Raw genomic sequence first — 13,204 nt, 5'->3', positions numbered from 1 at the left:
GCTGTAATGATCTGTGGTCTTGTCCATCTGTCTGTTCCGCATAAGGTCCAGTACTGTGTCATCTCCATCACTGAACCCCCAGCATGTGGCAGGAGAGTGGGTGACGTAAATGTTTGTTGAATAAACCATATACTAAGAGTTACCTAAATGGATGATAGTCAGGAGAGTGGCAGTTAAAACGTGGAATCTGGCTTAGGTTTCGGAAGGGTAAGGTGGCCCCAGAGGTGCCCACGCTGGCTCAGCTGAGGGGTGCTGGGTGTTGACAGGGTAGAATTGCTACCATTTTATTGATATGGAAACGGAGTTTCAGAAAAGCTCAATGCCTTGCCTATGGCAGGCTCGTGGGCTTTTTCCTGAAGATGCATTGGTCTACAAGAGGCCTCATGAAACTTACCCCCTTTGGCAGTGAACCTCCAGAGAGCCATACGAAAGCAGATGAAAAATGCTAGTGAATTCAGTCTTTTTAAGAGACACTAAACTTATGTAATTATAATTTTTTTAAAACATTCACTTGTATTCAATAAGTACAATACCCTAAAATATTCTTGAATTCAGATGGCTAGATAAAAGTGATAAAGGAGAGCAGGAGGCAGGGAAGGAAAAATGGAGATGGAAAAAGAACATAATAAGAAAGAAAAAGCAGGCAAAGTAGCTTGGAAACATTTAGAAGAGGAAAGAAGAAGGCTATAGAATTCGAAGGGGGTGCCTCTTATTGGGAACCCTGGTGGCGCAGTGGTTAAGAGTGTGGCTGCTAACCTAGAGGTTGGTAGTTTGAATCCACCCGTTGCTCCTTGAAAATCCTCTGTCCTTCAGAGTCACTGTGAGTCAGAATTGACTAGATGGCAGTGGGTTTGGTTTTTGGTTTAATCTCTTGTTGTAGGGTTCCTAGGTAGTGAAAACAGTTTGTTCTTGGCTGCTAACCAAAAGGTTGGCAGTTCTAAACCCACCCAGTGGCAGACGCCCTGTCAGAAAGGCTTGGCCACCTGCTTCTGTAAATATTAAAAAAAAAAATAGTCCTATATATATATATAAAATATATATATATATATATATATATATATACAGCCAGGAAAATCCTATGCAGCTCAAATATTGCTCTTTTTCAACCTTTAGACCCTGTTCCAGCTAGGTCACCATGGTCAGCCTTTTATCCTGTCGACATTTATTGGGCATCCTGCTATGCACAGGGATGAGTGAGGCCCTGGGGCTGCAAAAACACTGTGCCCCATGACTGCCCTGTCCGTGGGAGGAGAACCAAGTGGAGCCACCCAAGGGTGCCGTGAGAGGTGAGGGCAGGGGCAGCACCCAGGAGGCCCCTAACCCAGTCTGGGCTGGGGGTGCGGGTGCAGAGGCAGCTTCCAGGAACACGCACCAGTTGAGCTGAGTCCAGAGTGAACAGGAGTTGGTCAGGCCAAGACGGCGGAGGGAGGGCGTTAGGGATTGAATTGTGTCTCCCAAAATGCATGTTAACTTTGCTAGGCCATGCTTCCCAGTATTGTGTGGTTTTCTACCATTTTGTGATCTGATGTGATTTCCGTAGGTGTTGTAAATCCTAATCTCTATGATGTTAATAAGGTAGGATTAGAGGCAGTTATGTTAATGAGACAAGACTCAATCTACAGGAATAGGTTGTATTTTGAGTCAATCTCTTTTGAGATATACAAGCCAGAAGTGAGCAGAAAGGAGAGACCTCATTCCACCAAGAAAGAAGAGCAGAGCATGTCCTTTGGACCTGGAGTCCCTGCACTGAGAAGGTCCTAAACCAGGGGAAGATTATGATAAGCATTTTCCCCCAGAGCTGACAGAGAGAGAAAGCCTTCCCCTGGAACAGGTGCCCCAAATTCAGACTTCTAGCCACCTAGACTGTGAGAGAATAAACTTCTGTTTGTTAAAGCCACCCACTTGTGGTATTTCTGTTACAGCAGAAAACTAAGACGGAGCAGGTTTGGAGAGGAGGAGCATTCCACGGAGAGCAAATGGCAAGAGCAAGGGTGCCAAGCTCCAAGTCCAGGGACTCCAGCCCCTGGGGCCCCTTTCCTGACAAGCCATTCCTGGGGTATGTTGCTGGAATTCTGCCACAGACATCTCTTCAAGCCTTTTCCCTAGCCCCAGGCAGCTGATTAGAGAAGCGGGCCTGACAGCTCTACAGCTCTTGCTGGAAACCAATCAGTCCATCTCACCACCCTCATCGCTCTTCATCTTTAAACTCTGTAGAACGTACCTTCCCATACCTTCTTGGCGTTCCTGGGGGTGAAAGCGGTTAAGTGCTAGGCTGCCAATAGTTAGGTTGGAGGTTTGAGTCCACTTCACAAGAAAGACTTGGTGATCTGCTTCCGAAAAATTAGCCATTGAAAACCCCATGGGGCCCAGTTCTATTCTAACACACATGGGGTCACTGTGAGTGGGAACCGACCCAGTGGCAGCTGCTGGTGGTGGTGGCCTTCACAATCATGGTTAGCCTGGTCCTGAGCTCCCCTCCAGCAGCACCCCATTCTCCCAGCCTCCTGAGATTCAGACCCAGTGACACCAGGGGAGACAGTCAGGACCCCACTTTCGTGGGGGTGGGTGGGTAAGCACATTCCCCTCCTTCTCTTAAGATCCTAAACACTTGGACCCCCATTTCTGAGGGACCAGCCACCAGGCGTAGTCTTGTCGTTGCCTTGTCGACCCTGATTTCCAGCTGGGGAGCTCTGGGTTGGGATTTCTACACAGAACACAGCCAGAGTTGGCAGGTCTGGCCCACCCAGGCTCCCCAAGCCTTGTGGGCACCAGCGGCAAGGTGTGGCCAACTTAACTGTATGGGGGGCATGGATTGCCCAGAAAACACCAGTGCAATCGTCCAGCTTCCCGTGCACAGAGCATTAAGTTCTTTCTCCCCTGGTGGGAGGGCATGTCCCACCCACGCTCATGCCCACTCCTGTCTGGCCACTCCTGGTAGCAGAAGAGATTGCTAAGCAGCTGGGAGACAGAGCACTGCTGAGGGGTGGACAGGAGCCTCCAGTCCAGGGGCTGGGAGAAGACACCTGAAGCTGGGCAGCACTTTATCTAGGAGACGGTGGTTGCTGAATAATGAATTCCAGCTCTGTGTCTGCACGCTGGGTGCACACCACACACACACACACGCACACACATGCACAAGCGCATGCACACACACACACACACACACACATGCTGGGCGGACAACTTGGAGAGGCGGGGGCTGCGGGACCGTGAGTCTCTGTGAGTGGCTGGAAGGAACGGCAGCTCAGCTCAGCTGCCTGGGTCTCTGTGGGCAGCATCAGAGGGGGCGTGGGAGGAGGAGGAGGCGAGAGAGAGGAGGCGTGTGAGCCGCTAGCTCCTCCGGCTCACTCCTTCCCCAGCTGCTCCCACCTGGCATGCCCAGGCTCTCCACACCAGCATGGCCCTGCTCGTCCACCTCAAGACCGTCACGGAGCTGCGGGGCAAGGGCGACCGAATAGCCAAAGTGACTTTCCGAGGTAAGGAGGCCCCTGTGTTAGGGGGACTGCCCCTGCTCTGGAGGATGACAGGAATAGGGCAGGGCCAGGAGGGTGGGTGGGAAAAGTTCTCAGTGGTTCTGGGCCCCTGGGCTTTCCACGGGTAGCCATCCACCCCTGGCCTGACTGGCCATTCTGAATCTTTGAATCTGAAGGGCCCCCTGTGTTTTGTTATCTGTGTCATCTCTCCTTGCTTTTGCCAACTGCCAGTGCTCTGGAGGAATGGAGAGTCCTCTGGTTGCAGGTGGTTCTGTTGAGGCAGAGGCAGGGAGCCCAGCCCTTGGGCTCAGGATGACCAGGACTGAGTCCACTCCTCCTCCCTAACCCCCCTAGGGATTGGCTTCCTTTGGGCACAGGGTGTGGATGGGATCTAGCTCCTGGTAGATCCAGCGTGGCTCCTAGACACCAGGCCAGCCAGGATCTCTCTGGACCCTGGCATGACAGGTATACTGCTGGCCTGCTCTCTCTCTCAGGTCTATTCCTGACCTTGATGCAGGGACCCCATGAGCCCCACTGGACTCTGCTGTATTGGTTCTCTCCTCTCCTTGTCCCCACTCATGCATTCAGCCACCATCTATCAGAACTTCCTATGTGCCAAGGCTGGGGCCTGGGAATATAAAGCTGAGTGTGACCCAGACCCTGCCCTCAAGGAGCTCACAATCTGGGGAGGGAGGACCAGTAAGCAGACAAGTATGACAGGGTGTGTGTGAGATACAGGGAGGATGGGGACAAGAACAGCTGCACTCTACCCCAGGCATGGGGTGGGTGGTCAGGGAAGGCTTCCAGGAGGAGGAGATATCTCAGCTGAGGGCCCAGCAGGAGAGAGCAAGGTGGGAGAGGAGGAAAGAGCAGACAGAGGGAACAGCATATAGCAAGGCTGGGTGATGAGCTGGCGTGCAGGCACCCACAGAGTCTAGAGTCCAGAGAGGGAAGGAGCTGAGGTCAAAGAGACAGGCAGAGCCAAAGAGGTGAGGCTGGAACTCACTCTGAGGATGGTGGGGAGCCCCCAGAGGGTTAGGTAGGGAGAGATGGGGCAGCTTTACTTCTGCCTTTGACCCACCCACCTCTGCCTCCCTGCCTGCCCACAGCCCAGCCAGCCCTCTGTGCCAGGCTGCCTTTGACCAAAGGCCAGAGCACTCCCACTAGACATGGCCCTTTCTCCCTGGAGAGGCGTATGAGAGTGGTGGTTGGGTAGTGGGGGAACAGCTGAGAGTACCCCACCACATTAAAGAGCAAAGTGAGCATCCAGGGCCCAGGCTGGACACAACAGCTGCACCTCTGTCAGGAGGCATAGGTGAGACGTTGGGGCTGGGGCTCAGGATCCTGCCCGCCAGCCTTTCCTACAACTCTTGTGCAGGAGCCCCAGGCACCCACATCACCCCGTCAGTCGGGCCAGCTCTGGCCATGAGGCCACGAGTTGTCCCTTGCTCATAGGGACAGGCAGGGTGGCGGTGCAATGTCTCTGCTGGCAGAAGCAGGTCAGGCAGGAGGGGAGAGGAAGGGGTGAACCGGCTGCCTGTTTCTTCTTACACCAGCCCAATGACAGCTTTCTCCGTAGCACCCCGGACCTCCACATGCCATCTGCTGGCTCATCCTGGCTTTAGAAAAAGCAACTGCTCGACAGACACCACAGCTGTGGGCTGTTGAGCTACAGGTCACTATGTTGTTGAAACTGTGACAGGACAGTCCTAGGCAGCACAAGTCCAGTCCCATTTTGCAGACAGAGCAATCAAGGCACTGTCCGTAAAGAGATCTGCGTGATATTAGTGGAGGGGATGAGTCTTGGGGGCCCCAGCTCTCAGGATCTCTCTCCCAGTCCTGACTGCTCAACCCTGTAAGCTCCTTTACCTTCTGTTAGGTCAACTGAGGGTGAGCACCTGTCTCATCTGACAGTCTCCTCTTCCTTTGGGTGGGCAGTCATCATGGCACTCCAGCCTTGGCTGGCCACACAGGGAGTAGCCTATTTGCAAACCGTGCCCACTGGAGTGAGGGAAGAAATCCACCTCCAAGCTCAACATTTGCAGGAGGTGATGACCGTAGGCCACCCTGTTGGTGGGGCAGGGGGTTGGGGGCAGGAACAGGAGGTGGCAAGCAGGTTTCTAGAAAGAGTCCTTTATAACAACCAGAGAAGCCTGATCCATTCACCTGCTGCATCCAGCAGGTGATAACTCTAGGCACCCCAAAAGACCAACACTAACAGCATCTCCATCGGTGTAGAAACAAACGAGCTACAGGAAGAAAAGAGAAACTGGCAAGTTGTCAGAAGGAGATGCTGGCCCTGAGCTCCCAAACCCCTTGAGTTGGGTTAGGTAGCCCCTGGCAAGTTGTACTCGTTGATAGTGGCCCCAAGTAGACCAGACCAGCTGGTTGAGATGTAGCTTGATTCCCTGTTCTGTGCCATCCAGGACACTTAGGAAAGAGCCCTACTGGGCTGTGGTAGAGAAAGCTCCAGATATGGGGTCAGACGTCTGGGTCGTACCTGGGTTTCGCCACTTGCTTCATCTCTCTGACCCTCAGTTTCCTCATCTGTAAAATGGGCATGATAACAGCATCGACCTCATCAGTAGCTGCAGTAAACAATAGATATAGAAGAGTTTGAGGAAAAAACATTCAAATGGCTGATGTGTTTGTGAGGCAGACATTCTAGTTCTCCTTGGGGATAACTGTTGGCTCCTGAGACTTCTTTCCAGCCCACTTCCTTCTCTGTCAGTCAGGGGTGAGCGAAGGTTTGAAGAGGAGAGGAGAGCAATTCGAGGGCCTCTGCCAAGAGCAGGCAAGTCAAGCCTGGCCTCTGCTCTGTAGGTGCCCCCAACGAAGATGTCCTCAGAATCTAGACCTGAAGCAGACTGCCCCTGATATGTCTATTCCCATGGGGCCTGGCAAGACCAGCTTTATGCCTGGCTCCCCTTCTTTCCTCACTGCCTGGAGTGAGTCAGCCACCCCACTCTCAGGCTCTCTTACCACTCCCTGCACAGCTCTGTCTCTAACTCTCAGCCCTTAGTGCACCAACGGCCACTCTTAATCTGGTCCTGCCCATATTCATTCATTCACCAAACTTGTTGATATTTGTGGACTGGACGTGTTCCCTGTCCAGGCCCCAGGCTAGGTCTGGAGCATGGAGGTAAAGAAGACCTAGCCCTGACCTCTGAGAGCTACAGCCTTGCTGGGTCCAGCAGGAGATGAAGAAGCCTCAACAAGGCACCAGGAGGCCTGAATTTCATTCTCAGTCCCATGGGGCCCAGGGGTCTCAGCTTTCCATTAATAAGATGGCGACAATTCCAGTTTAACTCAGAGGTGTGCAGCGAGAGTCGAGAGTGGGCTGTCTGGGAAGGCACCGTCTTGACCACAGGTCACTATCCAAAGGAAAGCAGTATTAGCTTGGGACCGTCATTTTTCAGCTCCTTAAATAATTCCCAGCATAAATCATAAAGCCACGAAATGCAGGGTAGGAAAAGCCTCTAAGTTCTTCTAGTCCAACCTTCTTTTCATTACTTAATCCCCTCTAAGCCCCCAAGCACAAGTACCCTTCCCAGGCAGGCTCTGGGTGCTCCAGAGGAGACCCAGCCTCCTTGCCAAAACACTGGTTTGGGGGATTTCATGTGTGAGATGGGCAATGTCTGAATCTGATCTCCAGGTAATTCACCTGGAGTAACTCCCTGGTAATTGGCACAAAGATTTGCTTTTTCAAGCCTTCCGCCTCACCCAGCTGACTTTTCATCCTTCTTGTTTCTCTCCCACCTTACCCCCAACTCCTACCCCTACTATGTTCCCACTACACTGAACTTCCTGCCATTCCCCAAATGTACTGAGCCCTTTCACACCTCCAAGCCTTGAGACACTGCATTTCTTCTGCCTGAAATGGCCCCACGTCTACCCAGAGGACTTCCCTTAACCCTGCTCATCCTTCAAGGCCCAGCTTATATCTCACCTCCTCTGTGAAGCCTTTCCCATTGCCTCCCAGTACTTCATATGAGCTCCTCCTACAGGTCTGCTATGGCTTTTTAGAAATTGGCCACATTTCTGAATGCTGCACTAACTTCTGGAGCCTTCAAGGCAGGCTGGGATCAGATCTTAGCCATCCTCATTGAGCCCTGGGCTGAGCACTGGCCCTGATCATCAAAATGAATAAGAAATGGCTTGTTGAGTGGGTTTAAATTCTCCTTCCACTGTGGCACTGCCACTCTTTGGCTCAGTTTCCACAGCTGTGAACTCCTACCCCTCATCTTTCTGTCCAAGGGAGATCAAGGGACTAGAAGAAGCCTCAGGAGCCAAGAGCCAAGAGCTCTGGCTCACACTCTCTCCAGCGATAAGCTCCAGCCCGGAGGCTCTCCCAGGGCCCCTTGGTGAGGCTAGCCTCACCAAGTCGATGGGTCAGCAGCAAGAGGCTGCAGGTGGACATGCCCTTCACTGAACGTACTTTACCGGAACACTGCTGCACGTGCGCTCACAGGACAGGGCAGCAGCTTAAAAGATAAACCAGGGCCTCACAATCCGACGGGGGAGAAGGAAGGTACACAGGCACGATGGAAACAATGCAGGGCAGAAGAGGGCCAAGGGGTGGGACAAGGGACAGCCACAGTGCTCAGAGGATGGCAGCCTACTTGGCACCACAGAGATTAGGGAGACACCGCCACCGTTGAGTCAGTTCTAATGCGTGGCGACCCTTTGTGTGTCAGGGTAGAACTACATTCCATCGGGTTTTCAATAGTTGGTGTTTCAGAAGCAGACTGCCAGGCCTTTCTTCTGAGGTGCCTCTGGGTGAACTTGAACTGCCAACATTTCAGTTAGCGCTTCACCGTTTGTACACCCAGGGATCAAGGAAAGCTTTATTAAAGGAGAAGAGGAGGAGGAATTGGAAGATTTTAAGCTGGGTCTTGAATAAGCTGCCTGGCTTGGAGATGCGGAAGGAGGGGTGAAGAAGGGTGGGTGGGGGAAGTGAAGCCATTCCTGGTGAGGGACTAACAGGACCAGAGGCCAAAAAAAAAACCCAAAACTCATTGCCGTCAATTTGATTCCAACTTATAGTGACCCTATAGGACAGAGTAGAACTGTATCGTTGGGTTTTCAATGCTGTAATCTTTATGAACGTAGATGGCCACATCTTTCTCCCACGGAGTGGATGGGGGGTTTGAACCACAGACCTTTTGATTAGCAGCCAAGCAATTTGAGCACTTTAACCACTGCACCACCAGGACTTCTTGGACCAGAGGATTGTGTAGGGTGACCGGGGAACCAGTAGGTTTAGCTGGAGCAGACAGTGCAGGAAGTGAGTAGGGGAGATGAGCTAGGAAAGAAGCATGGGCCCAGAATGGTGACTGTGTGCTGGGTGGGGCTGGGGGGTCTCAGACTGGATGCTGGGGATAAGACTCTCCCTGCAGGGGCCACCTCAGACTCCAAATTACATTTGTTTTCCTCAGTAAAAGGGAGGAACTCTCCTTTTTGATGGTAATTCTTCTGGAAAATTCTTTGCCATCCCTGGTAAATATCTCAGCACCCCCACCTCTGAGATGCTCCTTGGATGGCTGGGCCTGTCTATAGACTCTGGCCCAGCCCAGCACCTCCTCTCCTGGAAGGGGGGCATTGCCCTCATTGAAGGCAGCAGATAGAGAGGACACTTGGGACAGCCTCAGCATCCCTGGAAGGCTGTCGACCCAAGGGATGTACCCCTGCACCTTCTCCTCTTCCCAGCACACACAGGGCACCCCCCACACACACACCCCTAAGTGGAAATCTTCCATGCTTAAGGATCCCCCCACCCCCGCTCCCATCCAGAGCAAGATACCGCTGAAGCAGGCAGAGCTCACTGAGAATTCCCCAGGCTTTCTGGTTGGGAAGAGGAGTGTGTTTTTATGAAGTGGAAATGACTGCGAAACTGTCTTGTGCTACAAAAGGCCCTCAGCAAAAACGCTGCTGGAACTGTGCTCAAGAACAGGCTTGCAAACAATTTCCCTGAATTGTGAAGGCTTGGCTATCTTTGTACATTTACTGATAACATAAAAGCTGCATCCTTCTCTACCCAGGCCCGGCTCTTTTTGTTTTTTCTTTTTACTTTTTAAGTTGAAAGCCTCAAATATATAGGAGTAAGGAGAATAGTATAATGACCCTCATGTCCTGCCATCCAGCTTCAACAATCATCAAGCCATGGCCAATCTGTAATCACCTGCCCCCCACCCCAAATTACTGTGAAGCAAATCCTAAGCATCATACCATTTCATCTGTAAATATTCAGTACATAGCTATAAAAGATAAGGACTCTAAAAAAAAACCACATACTGTATCACTCCTAAAGATTTAACAATAATTCCTTAATATCAAATATTCAGTCAGTGATCATATTTCTAATCGTCTCATAAAACAACCCAAACCCATTGCCGTCGAGTCAATTTTGATTCATAGCGACGCTATAGGACAGAGTAGACTGGCCCCATAGGGTTTCCAAGGAGCAGCTGGTGGATTCGAACTGTGGGCCTTTTGGTTAGAAGCTGAGCTCTTAACCTTTGTGCCACCAGGGCTTCTATTGTCACATAAATATCATAAATTGTTTTTCAATTTATTAAAAGCTGTATTTCAACGTGTTTTGTGGGTTCCCTACATTGTCAGTAAAATTAAATCAAGTATTTAATCATGCCTTCACTCATTCTTTCATTCATCCAGGTAGTAATTATTCTCTGAGGACAGCTATGTGCCAGTCACTATTCTAGGCAATGAAGTGACAGCAGTTAACGAGGGGGACTGGTCCTTGCCCTCAGGGGGAAGACAAACATTGCACAGGTCATTGTGAGTGTGATGACTATGGCGGAAGGGAGGAGACAGGTGTTAAGGCAGCACTGGGCATGGGGAACCACCTAGACTAGGAGGTCCGGGAGGCTGCCCTGAGAGGGTGAGTGGGTTGGTTAGAAAAAGATGGAGGATGTGCGTATTGAAGGTAGGTAGACGCAGCAAGCTGCACTGGCGAGGCTGAAAGTCAGCCACCCTGGCTCCGTCAGAGCCACCCAGATGAAGTGGGCAGGGACCAGGAAGGAGTTTTTATTGAACAGGGAAAATGGGATAATATTTAAGAAAAGCCAGTGGATTTGAACCTTTCAGTTAGCAGCCAAACGTGTTAACCTTTTGCACCACCCAGGGGCTCCTTGACATAGAACATAACCTGAGATGGAAGCGTGAGGAAGGAGCACTGCCTGCAAGTGCAGCAGGAGCAGGCAGCCTTTGGCCGGGTTGCCTTAGCATCAGGTGGCCACTCTGCAGCCCTGATCAAAGCAGCACCAGGCAGAGATCTGCTTCTCTCACTGCCAGTTCCATAAACACCTCCTGAAACAGAAAATATAATATCAGCATTTTCACTTTCCACCCCTTGTCTGCTTCCTGCCTGAACTGACCACCTCAGCAGACTTTGTTTCAATTTTATTTTATTTTTTTCAAAGCAGAAGGGTTTGTTTGCTTAGTTTGGACCTGGGGTCCATGTGCTGAGAAGCTGCTAGACCAGGAGAAGATTGATGGCAAAGACCTTCCTCCAGAACTGGCAGAGATGAGAAAGACTTCCCCTGGAACTGGTGCGCTGAATTCAGACGTTTAGCCTCCTAAACCATGAGAGAATAAATTTGTGTTTGTGAAAGCCATTCTCTTGTGGTATTTCTGTTATAGCAGCACTAGATAACTAAAAATAAATATAAGAAATGTTTTGCAAAAAAAATGATACATTTGGATTTCATATTTAAAAACACCTGATGTTAGTTGCTGTCAGTTTAGAAGTACACCTCATTCCAGTACTATATAGTAGGCCTTACAGGAGCCTCAGTGGCACAGAGGTTAATGCACTCAGCTGCTAACTGAAAGGTCAGTGGGTAACAGCCACTCCTGGGGAGAAAGGTGTGACAGTCTGCTTCTGTAAAGATTACAGCCTTGCGGCAGTTCTAACCTGTCCTGTAGGGTCGCTATGGGTCAGAATCAACTCCACGGTGGTTTTTTTTGGATGCAGTAGACCAGAAAAGCTACTTACTCCATGCTAGGCAGACTGTATACTAATGCTTTTTAGATAAACTATAATGAGTTCTGTCATATGTTTTCTTTTTCCTTCTTGCATCTCCTTCCTACCTCAAAAACAGTAAGTTATAGAGAATTTGTGTAATTTGACTGCCTTGCCGACCTCAATACACTTTCGTTCTACTTTTTGATTTGACCCTAAGAAGCATAAGTAAGTCTCAAGTGTTTCCCGTGTGCTTTAGGAGCCTGACGTCAGTGAGATGGGACCAACACGAAGACTTTGAAGCCGAGTAACCTGTAACTGGAGCCCTGGTGGCACAGTGGTTAAGAGCTTGGCCACTAACCAAAAGGATGGGAGTTCGGATCCACCAGCTGCTCCTTGGGAACCTTCTACTCTGCCCTATAGGGTCACTATGCGTCAGAATCAACTTGATAGCAATGGGTTTTTTTTTTAACCTGTAGCGGAGGAGTGTGAAGAAAACATTAGGTGTTTTGGCTAGAGCATAATTACAGCGGGATGCATGAACTACACTTTTTTTTTTTTCTGGCTTTAAAAAATTTCAATTGCAATAAAAGGAATTTCAATGTGCTATTTCAATTTTTAATGTCCCTGGTTGGCACAAGTGGTTAAGCACTTGACTACTAGCCAAAAGTTTAGTGGTTCATATTCTTCCAAGAGAAACAAAATCATATGATCACAAATAGACTTTTATAGGAATGTTCACAGCAGATTTACCTGTCATAGCCCAAAACTGGAAGCAACCCACAAGTCTGTCAACAGGAGAATGGGTAACCAGGTTGTGATATATTCATACAATGGAATACTACTCAAATATATATATAGATCTCCAAAACCCACTGCTGTCGAGTCGATTCCGACTCATAGCGACCCTATAGGACAGAGTAGAACTGCCCCATAGAGTTTCCAAGGAGCATCTGGGGGATTTTAACTGCTGACCTCTTGGTTAGCAGCCGTAGCACTTAACCACTATGCCACCAGGGTTTCCATATATATATATATAATTGATATATGCAACAACATGAAGAGATCCAAGAAATATCGCATTGGCTGAAAGAAACCAGACACCAAAAAAGTCCATTCTGTATGATATCATTTATACGAAGTTCAAAACAGGAAAAACTAGTTTTCAGTGATAGAAATCAGAGCAGTAGTTACCTGGGGGGGATGCAAATTGACTAGAAAGGGGCAAAAGCAAACATTTTGAGGAAATTTAAATGTTCTTTATCTTAATTTTTAAAATTTTATTGTGTTTTAGTTTAAAGTTTACAGGAAAAAATAATTTTTCATTCAAAAAAATTTATACACAAATTGTTTTCTGACATTGGTTGCAATCCCTAGGATGCATCAGCACTCTCTGCCTTTCCACCCCAGGTTCTCCATGTCCATTTGTCCAGTTTTCCTGTCTGCTCTTGTCTTCTTGCCTTTGCTTTGGGCAAGTGTTGCCATTTGGTCTCGTATACACACATTCCTCACGCGTGTTATTGTTTGTTTTATAGGCCTGAAAGATGAACTGCAGGAGTGGCTTCAGTTCTGAGTTAGCAGGGTGTCCAGGGGCCATAGTCTAGGGGGTTCCTCCAGTCTCTGTCAGACCAATAAGTCTGATCTTTTTGTGTGAATTTGAATTTTGTTCTACATTTTTCTCCTGCTTTATCCAGGACCCTCTCAGAGTGGCTGGTGGTGGTAGCCAGGTACCATCTACTGCTGGGCT

General features: G+C 49.5%; 1 protein-coding gene across 2 annotated transcripts in view; it reads left to right on the top strand.

The window, feature by feature from the left end:
* The first annotated feature begins 3,397 nt into the window (after positions 1-3,397).
* The window catches only part of OTOF (otoferlin), a 125,330-nt gene continuing 115,523 nt past the window's right edge, over positions 3,398-13,204 (top strand). For both annotated transcript variants that reach the window (XM_064295144.1, XM_064295145.1), the window contains exon 1: positions 3,398-3,476. In XM_064295144.1, coding sequence (XP_064151214.1) covers positions 3,398-3,476 — 79 coding nt within the window. The remainder of the gene's footprint in view (positions 3,477-13,204) is intronic.

This window comes from Loxodonta africana, chromosome 12, assembly GCF_030014295.1.
Source record: "Loxodonta africana isolate mLoxAfr1 chromosome 12, mLoxAfr1.hap2, whole genome shotgun sequence".
Lineage (NCBI taxonomy): Eukaryota > Metazoa > Chordata > Mammalia > Proboscidea > Elephantidae > Loxodonta > Loxodonta africana.
This window is presented reverse-complemented; position numbering and strand designations above follow the sequence as displayed.